Source organism: Lepisma saccharinum, chromosome 2, assembly GCF_977018435.1.
Source record: "Lepisma saccharinum chromosome 2, izLepSacc3.1, whole genome shotgun sequence".
Lineage (NCBI taxonomy): Eukaryota > Metazoa > Arthropoda > Insecta > Zygentoma > Lepismatidae > Lepisma > Lepisma saccharinum.
This window is the reverse complement of record NC_139230.1, coordinates 35,173,199-35,187,333: the sequence shown is the minus strand read 5'-3', so window position 1 is coordinate 35,187,333 and position 14,135 is coordinate 35,173,199. Positions and strand designations below refer to the sequence as shown.

The 14,135-nt window shown below is 36.6% G+C and overlaps 1 protein-coding gene across 1 annotated transcript in view; it reads right to left on the bottom strand.

Annotated features, from left to right (window-relative positions):
- Positions 1 to 12,168, bottom strand: part of GlcAT-S (Glucuronyltransferase S) — a 48,245-nt gene extending 36,077 nt beyond the window's left edge. The window contains exons 1-2 of the mRNA XM_083117260.1: positions 12,018 to 12,168; positions 41 to 198 (exon numbers count right to left, since the gene is read on the bottom strand). Coding sequence (XP_082973386.1) covers positions 41 to 184 — 144 coding nt within the window. The 5' untranslated portion in view covers positions 185 to 198; positions 12,018 to 12,168. The remainder of the gene's footprint in view (positions 1 to 40; positions 199 to 12,017) is intronic.
- Positions 12,169 to 14,135: the final 1,967 nt, after the last annotated feature.

The following is a 14,135-nucleotide window of genomic DNA, read 5'->3' as shown; positions in this document are numbered from 1 at the left end:
TCCTTAATCTCTGTTCAAACAATGACTTGAAATGTCTTACCTCATAAGATACATGGCACATGAACATGTATTCTTGTGATGAGTATCTTCTAGTGTCTGCTCCAGAGGAAGTCCAGCAAACGAAATAAACCACCATCAAAATTAAACCAAAACTAAATAGAAACATGGTTTGGGTGCGTCTCATTTCTCATTTACATGCTGGAAAGAAAAGAAGTGACTTCAATTTTATCTCTCGTTAACATTTATGGAATACAAAATACCACTGTATAAATAAATAAATATATAAAAATACAGTTACAGACAAATTAGGGCTGAGATAAATGTTAAAAAGATGAACTTGGAATTGAAGAGTGTATGGAAATGAAACCTGACACTTCACTGCACTTTTTGACTCTCTTTGCACTGAACCGTCCTGTTGGTTACAACGGTGCAACACAGACTCTTCTACTTTGTCGATTTGGTGTCAAGTACTGTATTTGGTGTCTGCATCATTTCCACTACATTCTGGAGTGGTCTAGCATGTGGTGTATGGTCATGTGGTGCGTGCTAACTAATCAAATGAACGTTTAAAGCAGCAGACAGGCATTTGTTGAATCTTCTGAACTTAAATACCACTATTCGTCTAGTTGGTTGAACGTAATTTCCTTGCACCAACCTGACACTGGGGGTACACCTGCACTACACAGTGTGTAAAAAGTAGGGTTACCATATCACTGTAAGGGAAATGTAGGACATTGTCAAAATGTAGGACACAAAATATTCTCAATAAATAATACACATTTCTATAGAACACGTTAGAAAATAGTTGAAAAATGACACTTTTCAGTTTAAAAAAAAGAAATTCTTAATGTATTTTTAAATGCAAACTTTCAATCATACTAATCAATGCACCTCTTACTACATGATTTAAGTGGTACTTCTCAGAGGAGACAATTTTTATGAAAATTTCAGGTTTAGTCAAACTATATTTATGTTAGAGTGGACAGTCAAACTCTTTGAAATTATAGGGACCAGTACCAAACATTTTACAGACTTTATGAAAAAATAACCTCTCTCGTGAGTCTGTTGTGCTGATGGTAATGAAATTACTCTATCAACGTTTGAATCTGTAATGGCAAACAAATATTCAGCAATTACCATAATTTAAAATGGTTCCAGAAGTTTCATCTTGGGTAGTTTTAGTTCAATAACAGGGTGCCTACCAAAATAACACATCCACAATTCTTAACTTTTTGTGGATTTTTCTAGACCTCTTTTTTCCGTTTTTCTTAACGTTTATTTATTCAACCCCTACTTCAGTAAACTTGAAAATAAATATTTATTTAACGAAAACCCCTACCAAAGGGTCAGTTAAGATGAAAACTGAAGCTAAATTTAAGAATTTCTCGTATTAATGCATCCTGAACTGTGTTTGGCAGACAAGCGAGGCTTTGGTGTCTGGACTCACAGTCAGTATAATCTTATGTGAGGCTTGTGTCGGTTGTCCCTATATGTTTGTGACTGTCCCTTCATCCATCATTTATCCTCATCTTCGCGATTAGCCAAAGGGACAGAAAAAGTAAAGTAAAATAAACTAAATCAACCAATCAGTCATTATGATAGCAAAAATTCTTGACCACAAGAATAATTTATTGTCTTTTTATTGACTTCTTGACCTACTTGTTGATTTCTTTACATTTTCTTGCCTTCCACGACTTTCTTTGACTGGCAGACACCCTGAATAACTTTGTTCTCTATACCCCAGCTTTACAATCAAATTATATTGAATATTGAATAAGAATGGGCAACACCTTGTTCCATCAGTATAAACCCTAATGCAAGAAATTCTGCTCAGGCATTGAACAGTGATGTTATCAAAAAGTGGTCCCTAAACTTTGATCATTAATTGCTTCAGTTTTCCTGTTTGTTTAATAGCAGGACGAACTTTTTATCTTTTTGTGACTGAATCGAAATAAATTTCACTATTGAGTTTTGAAGCACAGTCCATAGACTTGTAACTTGCATGATTTCTTTCTGTTACGTATTTTCCTAATTAATATTATGTGACGCTCAAAATGTAGTACATTTATGATATTTTTCAAATTCCTCCCGGATGCTGGACATAAGGATAAAATGTAGGGCATGTCCGGGAAAAACCGGACGTCTGGTAACCCTAGTAAAAAGTGCAGCGAACTAGACAGGGCTATTGAAGAACATCACAGAAGCTTTTGACACAACCAATGTGTTTCAGCAATGGCAATTTTCATAAGGATTTGAACTTCAAAGAACCACAGTGATACAAATTCTAGTGAAGGAGAGAGATGAAATTTTTGCTGACACTAACAAAATATAGAGAGACCACAAGGAAAAGAACCTTTGCCGAAAAGTCTCCTTGAACCTTTCCCTTCTTCCGTTCAGCTTGGGCCATAAGGAAGCATGTTCCACTCTGCCCCTCCCCTCCATGCAGGAGTACGGTGCACAGGAGTTGATGGTCTGCGCAGGTTTTTTTGCTTGTGGTTGCACTATAGCAACATAAAATTGCAAATGTGACATGAAGAACCTGAATGGTTTATTAAGATTCATCTGGACCTTTGGCCAATGACAGTGAAGCTGTTTCTGAAATTTCCTCTCCTTTCCTACTGCCAAGTGGCCTAGCGGTAATGTGTCAGTTTCACTTGCCGAAAGTTCAAAGTTTGATGCCCCTTCAATAGCATCAACTTTTTTCATTTCATTTCACTGGCCCTCAAGGGCTGTTATGCCAAAATAACCATGTGCATAATCTTGCTTTATGGCTTCAAAAATTGTATCCATATTTAAAATTTCATTATATCACCCCCCCCCCCCCAGCTGGTGGAAAAATAAAAAGCACTGCATAGTCAGATAGGCTAATTGGGACTGTGAAACCAGTTTAACCCTACGTAACCCATGCGGCGGCACTGTGAGTGAACTATTTTCCTCAGCAGTGCAATAATAAACCGGGAAATCACTAGTTAACCTATCTACACCATTCCCACTAAAAGAGAGAGGTGTTTGCACCTTTTTTCTGGCATTCTTTCAGTTGCTTATATGCCTTTGAAGTTGCCAGTCCCCCTTTTGCGGCACTCGGGGGGAACGTTTCCTACCTTAAATCATAGCATGCCAGCCATGAATTTGGTGGAAATAAGAATAAAATTACAGCATGTTGTTCGGAATGCAAATTATTTGTATGCAGAAACTTTTGTAGTAACCCATACGAAATGTCAGAGTTGTCAAAATAACAATATTGAAAAGTGACAACATTTGGTTCCTTTTATTTGAGTCAGTATGGCGTTCTTCTTTACTTATATCTCAGAAAAGTAGGAGAAATATATTGAGATTTGAACATTTTAAAAATATTTTGTAAATTCCTTCGAGTTGTGTTTGATAGCTTTTTCTGTGAGTCAGTAAGATCTTGATTGAGAATTTGGAACAAATAGCACCTTTTTAAGCCCATATAAGTTGTATAATTTCAATTCATTTTCAAAAGTATGCTGAAAATTTTTGAAAAATACATTGAAAATTTTGTGAATGGTTGAGTTCGTATTTTAGTTCCTTCATTAGATGGCAAAGTTCTAATTATTTTTAGAATAATATCTTGGTGCATTAGCGTATAAGCTTGTAATTCTATGAGACACTTTCTCTCATTTTTTTAGTTTATCTCCTTTAATAGCTAATTAAAATCTCAAAAATGGACGTGTTTGCATTCACATATATTTTGTTTGATATCCAGTAAGTGCTAGTGTATTTCAACACCGATTTGCATCAACAATTCATGTAAATAACGTTGGTTACGATAGGGTGGCACAGAGTGCTGCACGCAGGACATTTGTGCTACTATGAGGGCACTTATGACGGAGGGTTAAAGTTGGATACGTAGAAATGTGCCTCCTCTTGGAATCTAACCCTGGAAATTGCTCACATAGCAACAGCATTACCCATTGCATATGTTTTTAAACTCCACCCAAGGCAGCCCAGGTCTTATGAGTGGCTTAAGCAGACATAGGAAACGTCATGTTGACACCATCAAAGCTGTCCAAAAATGTAGTTTATGAACACCGTGGTGGATTATCTGCTTGACCACAGAGAATTCCGAGAGTTTAAAAAGCTATTAACTTGCATTTGGAAGTAGTATTAGGTGTAAATGGCACTAAATCTACCTTCTTTATAAAGCTCGGCTACATTAACCCATTAGTGCATAGTGTGCAATATATTGTACATTCATTAATATTCTTCTATCAAATTCTAAAAATGATTCTGTATTTGTATAAGACGGTTTTCGGAACATCAAGAATCACATTTTTAATAACGTCCTGGCTATTGTGATTGTTGAAGCTGAAGAAGAAGAAGTAGTTTTAAAAATGGCTAAAAGAGATTTTCAAGTGACACGCACTGGGTAAGCAAATTTCAAATTATAAGTTTTATTTTACATTTCGTTTAACTATTTTTTGTTTACCAGGAAGCTGTGTATTGCATGATTGTGTACAGTCAATCTTTGCACAAAGAATTGGTTTACATAGATATCTGGAAACAATAAAAGTTAGGTGTACAATATATTGTACGCTATGCATAGCAACCTCTTGAAAGCCATTGTTTCATGATTGTGGCTTGCATTCTGCTTGAAATGTTGCACTAGCTTTTCCTTCATGATTTCTTTATGTAATTGTTGAGCCTTGTTATACAACAATGTATGTAGCTTGTTATTGTTTTTTGTTAGAAAATAATGAAATTTATTCATAAAGAGGGCATATACTGTTCTCGTTTTTTACTTCAAACACTAATTTATCAATACGTGCATATGTTCCTTTTCTCAATAAAATTTTTCCTTTTTTCAGGTTAAATGTGCACGAAATTCTACCGAGTGATCAAAAAGTCACGCAACCCATGTAACATTTGTTTGAATCTGTGTTACCTGGACGCATCATTACGAAGCCACTATGGCCACACAGGTCTCACGATCTCACTCCGCCGGACTATTTCCTCTTGGGATTTCAGAAGTCTGCGGCCTATACATATTGTGTTATCTTTTATAAAATCAGCTGATATTCCTCCAAATGCAGGGCATAAAGTTTTTTTGACAATTATTTCACCTCTGTAGCTTTTATGATAGAGCTATCTGCATATGGCATATGCGCTACAGGGACAATACAGGATGGAAGAACAATAAAATGGACTAGTGGAAAAGAAGGTCATGAGAAAGAAGGATAGAGGAGAGCATGATTATTGTTCGTGTGATGATGTACTTCTTGTACGGTGGAACGACAATAGCGTCGTTACCCTAGCTACAAACTTTGAGGAACTCTCATTTGGCCAAGCCAATCATTGGTCTCAGGCAAAAAGAGCAAAAATTACAGTCACGCAACCGATTCTTGTATTTCGCTACAATAAAGAGATGGGAGGAGTGGACCAAATGGACCAAATTGTAGATGCCTACCGCAGACGAATTAGGCAGAAAAAGTGGTGGTGACCCATATTTGCATATTTTTTGGACGTTTCGGTTTCCAACGCTTCGATTTTGGCTAAAAAGGTGAATTCAAGAAACAGTACAGAATCCCTTCTCTCTTTCAAAGATACATAGCTCTTGCTTTGTTAAAAATGTTTGGAACAGCTACACACCAGGGAAAGCAAGCAGCAACTCCATTAGTCGGTGAGCGGTATGACAGGATGAATCATTGGCCAGTGAAAATACCAAAAGTCATGAGATGTGCAAATGAAAAGTGTTCATGGAGAGCTAAATACGTATGTAACAAATGTAACGTGGGACTCCATCCTGAGTGTATCCTACAATACCACGTGAAAACTGATAACCAATTAAAATATATGATTATAATTATTGTTTTTATTCAAAAAATGTTAAAATGTGCAAATCGTTAAAGCTTGTAACAATTTGTAGTATTAAGTAAAGTCATAGGTTTCACTGAAAAAAATGTTCTGAGTTGAAACCAAGTTCTTAATTGTGATGTGAATAAACAATACACATGTTAACTATGCATAGCGTGCAATATATTGCACACCCCGTAGTTCCATTGTTACCAACAATAAAACTGAAATTATTGTATTTGTTTCATATTTGCACCCCATGAGTACCAAAATTATGAAAAAAATGCAAAAAACATTATTAGTAAACTTTATGCACTAATGGGTTAATGGAAATTAATAGAAAATGTTGATAACTTTTAGAAATTGGCACAGAAAATAACCAAAATAATCAACAATAACTTTGTCTAAATATCGAAAATAATTATTTTTTTTGTATTTTATTGTATGGTGAATTTAGTTTAGTGTACCGTGTATTAACACCAACTAATAACATTGAATTAAGATAAATGAAGCAGCTTCAAAAAAATATTTCAGATCAAAAACTTCTTTAATGGTTTTATACTTTTTTTCGGTACTTTAGTATTATACGGATTACCTCATTTCAGACAGTCTGTTTTCTGGGAAAGCAAAAGAAAACCTAACCTAACCAAATGACTCATGTTTGCGAGGGGAATATAATTTAACGTAGACAAATAAGGTAGTCCGTATGATACTAAAGTACCCTTTTTTCTCTATGGATACCAGATTTTCCAACACATCCATCTATGGAAATAATTATAAAAAAATATTGGTAAATATGCGATATCGCCCGGATGGATTTCTTCAAATTTACAGGAGAAAGTACTTACTGAAATAAGTTTCTTTAGCATTCTGGACGTTCTTGGAGGTATTTTCTTTCACAGAAAGTAAAAACTTCATAGTTTAATGCTGCCGAACAAGAATTAATCACTTTTTACGTAAGAAATTGTCATTGCTGCCACATTATGCCATTGTTTCTATTGTGTGCGTGCAGATGGCGAGAGCGTTGAAAGTCACGCAATCTCTGCAGTGTTTCCAAACGTCCCTTCTTTTTACGAAAATTTCTATTTTTAACTATGTTCGCCGCGCTTTCTTTTTTCGATGAATTTAGGGGTGAAATGAGTGCTAATGGAACCTAACCTAACAGGCCTAACCTAACCTTGTGCAAATGATTTGTGGGGCTATCCGTGGATGGTTTTTGGGGCTAACGTCAATGGTTTGTGGGGCTACCCATGGATGGATTTTGGGGCTAACGTCAATGGTTTGTGGGGCTACCCGTGGATGGTTTTTGTGGCTAACGTGCATGGTTTGTGGAGGTAAACATGAAAAAAAAATCGAAAGAGTACGTAATTTTCAGTCATGAAGGTTTGAAACACTGCCTGCGCACTGAAAATCGACAAAACACAAGCTGGCACGTCATGACGTGTGATGATCCATTACGAGTGCACGCCATATTGTCTATTACAGAAGCGGAACAAGTTAGACAAATAATCAATCGTAATATGAAAAGTTGACAGTATTTTATGGAAAAAAGAATAACTTCACCTTAAAGAATTATCCGCAAGGCAAAATAAGTAAGTACCAGTGGTAAAATTAAGGAAATAAATGAGTGAAAGGTGTCCGGGCGTTATCGCATATTTACCAAAATATTAACTACACCTTCTCCTTCAGATGTCTTTCTGATTTACGAAGGCATCAAATAAATAATTGCCAGTCAATGGCCATTGAAAGAAAGCTGCTGCTAGTTTTTGTCACATCGAGAAGAGCATTCAAATATTGTGAGCCAAGTAAACCAGATATGTCATTGTGGTGTCATGGAACCAGAAGTGGGTGGAGCTAGCCATACTTGGATTGAGTTCTGGAACAGATGTAGCTTTGGCTGACTTGGCTGGAGTTTACGAATGCATGTATTACACCATCTAGGAAGCTTAGAATCAAACTGTTTGTGAAATATTTTACAACAGAACGTTTTACTTTATTTAGTTGAATCATTTGAAAGGTGCGAAACTTTCATTATCAATGCTAAGAGCATTAAACCTGACTCACCTAACATAACAACAAAAAAAATTTAGGGATATTTTACAAATGCTGAGAGTCCTAAACTTGATCTGCCTAACCTAACAAAACAATGAAGGGATTTAATGATTCCCACCCCACAAACATGAAGTAGATGGAAGCAGCAGTCCATATCCAAGATGACAGTAAGGTACTACTTTACTATACCGGAGACACCTATCAATGATTTATTTCGCAATTTTTTACATTGCTAATGTACTATTCTGCATTGCGGAACATTTCTTTAGGTGAAAAAAATGAATTTCTAACGAAAATAATGTCTATTTCTTACAATAACGAGTACTTACTGTTGTCCCTTATTCCCCACAAACCTTCCACGGGCAGCCCCAAAAACCATTGACGTTAGCCCAAAAATTCACGATAGCCCCACGAACCATCACGGGGATGAGGTATGCCTAATAGGTTAGGTTAGGCCTGTTAGGTTAGGTTGAATTAGCACTCCTTTCGTTCAATTTAGCATATACGGACAATACGGGAGCGAATTGTGCTCTCGTGCAGAAAACATATGGCGGCAGCGGCAATAGCGTGTCGGAAATATATTTTTGTAGAAAACCACATGCATTCGCATTAAAATGGATCAAAACTACATTCCCGAACATCAACAACGCTACAGAAAATGATTTGCATAAGTACTTTCTCCTGTAAATTTGAAGAAATCCATCTCCGGTATAGTAAAGTGTTACCGACAGTAAATGAATGGCTGTTCGGAAACAAAGAATCACACAGGATTATATGGATGGGAAAGGACATTCTCCAGAAACTGTTAAAAGACACAATTAAAAATCAAACCACGTAAAAAATGCCTGTGCACCATGATAAATACAGAATTAAAAAATCGGAACTTGGGTCCAATTCTTTAATTATGTTGACATAAAATGTGAAAACTTTCTATTCAGATAATGAAATACATTTTTATGAAAAAAATACTAAATAGTTTCTGATTACGTCAACCAAACAACACAAATTGAATGTGCAGATACATTACTACCAGGAAAAAGTTGTACTTTATTTTTAAAATATATATTTTTACGGAGTGACTATGGTATGAATGCACAATATAGAGAATGTCTCCAATTCCTTTCCTACTTCTTATACTCACTAAATATGCAGTCGTGGTAACGTATCTGGAGTTAAGATTTGGGGGGTCACGTGTAAAAATTGTACACTTACGTCTATATATGTCGCAAAATTATGTTCATTACCGCAATCATTCTGCATACATAAACATAACAACCATGTATGATGATATGAACAAGTAACGTTCGGCAATTCGTTGGGCTGTCTACAGCGTTGCCACACTGTTCCTTCGTTACTTGCAGAGCATTAGTTGTTGCTTGGACAGTGAGAAAGACAAGGTAGAAGAGCATGTAGAATGCGGACTTTGATTAGAGGTAGGTTTGGCAACGGTGTTTGAGCGTTCTAGAAAAATGGCATCTTGGAAAGTGAGGAAGCTAGTGCTACGAAACTTATATTTTGTTACAATATGCGCTCATTGGGAAAAGATTTAACTGATATCCTCACAAAACTTTTTCGGGTAAGGCTAGGGTTAAGCAAGTATCTTGAATTTTGTTAATATTTGGTAGATTAACTAATTTTGGCCTTCAGATCAGTACATTATGAATGGGTAGCCCCACAAACCATTGACGGATAGCCCCACGAACCATTCATGGATAGCGCCATGAACCATTTCCGGTAAGGTTAGGCAAGCTTGGTTAAAATTTTGTTCGTAAAACAATGCGATACAGCTTTTAAAAAAAAATTCTCAACTTACGTCAGCTTTTTCACGATTTCCAGACATTACCCCCGCATTTTAACAACAGATTCATGATTAGAAGGCCAAATTTAGTTAGTATACAAAATATTAAAATTGGAGATATCCTCCATATTCTACATTCGCTCCGTGACTAGCTTCACCAGGTGGTGAAAATACTTTTTGAGCTTTTTTCAACAGGTTTTAAACTGTGTAAGTGCATAATCTATGACCTGGCCTGCTACATGGATGTGCACATTCTTTAATTGTTAACGAATGGTGTTTCAAGTTACATCAGTGTGCATATATTTTTGAGTGGGTGACATGTAAGTTGGTTTTTTTTGGCACAGCATGGAGCTGGAAAACATTGCAGGCTGTTCCAATATGGACTGCTGCTGCTGTCACGTGACACAGGTGTGAAGTTTTATTAGTAGTATATGCTTTCATTGCAAGCGCGGCCATATTTTTAAGCATAATATTGAAATATATATATATACAACTCAGTTCTACCTGTCTTTTTCACAACACGTGGGCAAAATAGACAACCCTGCTTACATTTTTCAGTTTCTTTGGTGGGTAGTTGCCAAAATAAGTAATAATAATAAAAAAACAAGTCACTGGGAAATCCCAATCGGTAAATTTCTCGGTAAATTTCTCGTATCGGACAAACGGGTGAAATTTGCTAGTTCATTTAATTGGAATATTCGTACTTACATATTCTGCATTGAGAGACACTGCTGAAAGTGGCATTTCGCTTATTTCACGGAAATAAGCTCTATTTGTGACATAATGAGTAAGTTTTCTTCCTTTTTTTTGCCTTCGGTAACACAGAAAATGGCGGTCACAGTTTCACTACCGTACTCGGGATGCAGTGTTCCACCCCACTGCACCCAAAAATACCTACGTACCCCCACAAACCATTGATGCATAGCCCCACGAACCATTCATACATAGCCGCACAAACCATTTCCGGTAAGCTTAGGTTAGGTAGGGTCACGTATAGGTTACAATAGTTAAAAATTGGTATCGAAAAAATATGCGTAGCCCCACACACCATTCTCACATAGCCCCACGAACCATTTGCGGAAACGTACCTTCTTCAGTTACAAAATCACGTGTTTGGAAACACTGACTGGGATTACGTCATCTCACACAGGCTACATCCACCTGGAAGTAAATGGATGCAAGAGCTTTCGTGCATCGGTCGCACATTTATATCGAAAAATAGATGATTTACCAGCAAAATTCAATGAACGATGCGAGAAAACACTTCCCCGAACTTACACAAGTATAAAGAAACTGCATTCGGTAATTAATTTCTCCTGTAAATTTGAAGAAATCCGTTTGTCCGATACGAGAAATTTACCTCCCAATAAACACTCGAAATCTACTTTCAAAGTTTTGAAACTTGTGACTAGCCACCCTGTGATAAGTGTCTTGAGAAAGATAATGTTATTTTTTTTTTAAAAATCTTGCAACTACCGGTCACAAAAGCTCAAATAGTAAGCACTATTTTATATTTTTAGGTGTATATGAAAGTAGATTGAACAAGTGGCAAGCTTGTAAATTGCAGTTGTGTGTACATGTTTTTGTGGGGGGAAGATGCACCAAGAGCTCTGATGTGCAAAAACACTAAGGTAATGAAACCTAACCTACCCCAACGTTATAAATAACAACACCACAACAAAAACCACCTGACATCGTTACATAAGCCTGCAGGAGTGTAATTCTAATGCTATTCTAATGCTAAGGGCACCAAACCTGACACATACAAAAGGCATGTCAAAAAATGGTTGTTCACTGCACAGAAGATGTAATATGTAATCACGATTACTGCAGTAAGCCTCCACCGTGTGTGCTTACTAACATCTATGGAGTTTGACCAAAGTAGAAATTGTGTGTATTGCTACGCGCTATCACCTTGTAATCATGGAACCCTGGGTTCGATTCCCGGTGAGGCAAAGTTCCCCACCCTTCAGATACCAAGTAAATTGGGTCGCCCTGACAAGTTTATCTTTTTTTTTAGTAAGGTTGAATCAGGAAGCTGATGTTTATGGCCTTCTAGGTTAAAGTAACTTCTAAAATATTAATAAATACTATTTTCTTCCACCCTACCTATAGATTCGAAGCGTTCCTTACACAGTGACGAAGGCTTAGATCAGAAATAACCCTTGTGAATTTGCCTTTTTCTCTTGTCAGACAGATATTTCTAAACAAAGAGTGAGTTTGAAAAAAATACTTTTCAGGTATCATGCGAGTATACACAGTTACAAATAGTAACTTGATGACAGTACGAAATGGTGTTGAATGTTTTAAATAATAATTCTACGCAAACTAATGCATGAACAATATACTATACCTCTAAACGTGTTTGATTATATGAAGCATCTGCTTAGAGCTAGCAATGTTTCACTTATATCATTTATTATTTCAGCCCATTTCAATAACAAAGTCTTTTTTCCTCTAGTACATCTTCTAATCATGTGTTTCTGCAACAGCGGCACGCACAGCTGCCATAATGTTATGACTTAACATCCTTAACATAGTGCCAGTTTGCATTTGAAAAGTTACCAGGTGAACAGAAAAAATTACCGACTGAAAGAAAATGACTCTTATTTACTAACCTTTATTGTTGAGAGCGTATTACGTATATTCAGTGTGCGAATTAACGAGGGGGATGGCGGGGATCCACCCACAAAAAATATTCCGAGCCAAAGAAACATATTATTTCTTTCCCTGCCAGCAGGGGTGTACGGGTCAGATTCTTTTGGGCCGGGACCAGTGATGTGCGTCTACGCGTAAACAACGATAGTCTACATTTTACAGGTAGACAATTTTATACACGTAGATGACGTAATCTATGTAAACAACATGGCGAAAGGTGATAACTTATCAAAGGGCGCCGTGGAATTAAAAGAAAATTGTACTGAGTATCAGTTACTGATGTGTGAGGAGAACTTTTCATACTCTTTCTTCCAAATTCGAACAATTTCTCACCTAGGAAGAAACCTAATATAGGAAATATTCTAGTGTTTTATGGGGAAAAGACCACTCTTGCCTCACGACTGCCATCTGTTGTTGTTTTTTGCATACTCTTTATGTTCTTCCATAGTTGATGATAGAAGATAAGATACATTTTGTTGTAAATAGGATTCTTTTCAGTTCGTTAGGAACAAATATAGTTGAAAATGCCACTTCCTTCTCATGAAACCCTTGAAAATGAATTTAAATTCACATTAGATTGTCTCCGTAGTCTATGTAAACTACAACCCAATGTAATCTACGCGTATATTACGTGTAGACAACGCATGTCGACGTAAACTTATAGTCTACGGCACATCACTGGCCGGGACGGAAAATTTTTAAAATCCCGACATTCGGGTACGGGAAATGTTCGATATTTCCTGAAGGTCTGACAATCTCAAATTTTCCACATCATTTTCAATTTAAGTGATTGCTTTTTGCATTTCTGAAATAAAAACTAACAATTTTCAATAACTTACAGAAACTTAGAATGCAGAAAACGTCGAAAATTAACGACTTTTTAAAATGGCCATTGGGTATTTCCCGACTGCTCGGGATCCCGAAAAGACGGGAATTTTTTTTTCCAAAGTTGGTCCCGACTTTTCGGGATCCCACACACCTCTACCTGCCAGGGATGTTTGTATCCCCCTCACCTCAAAGGAAATAGAATTGAAGCATAAATTATACCATTTATAAATACAATTGAAAAGTTATTAATGTTCATTTATGGTCCAGTCATCAAAGATATACCTATCGGAAAGTATGCAGTCTTGTGGATTAAAGGACACCATTCTGCAATTGTCCAACCATACAACCTCACCTAGACAAGACAAGACAACAGCAGGTTGCTTTCCACTTAAGTTTTTGTGGCATAGTGCTCATATTTTACATGTATTAAAGTGTTCACAAGAATCTTGTTGGTCCAGTTTTCTCTGCTACTAGTTCGATACCTCATTTTGTTTATGACTTTCATTTTTCTTAGAATGTGAAATTGTGAATATACTGTTTCTAAATTACGTGTAAATGTTATCATAAGATATAATGACCAAAGTTAAAACCAATTATCTAAGGTACTCAGAACCGGAAGGAAATAGTTTAGTTTACTGACTGGTAACATACCAAATTTGCATTATCTAAAAAAAAGTACTTCCCGAAATGATATCACAAATACGCGACTGAGTGCGCATCCCCTCCCCCCCCCCAAGCAAAAAGCTTAATTCGCACAGTGCGTATATTATTAACCCCGAGCCACATGAGCGCGGAGTGTTGCTCCGCATCTGTACTTTCAAAATGTTTGTTAATTCGCGATTAAAATTAACCGATATGCCACCTGGTGGGATTTTCAGGAAGTACTCTAAGTAGGATACGTTGTGTTAAAGTCGTTTAAAGCATGGGGAATATGCGAGAGAGTAAGTTCTACTCTCAGTCAACAAGGTAATGTTACCACAACGTT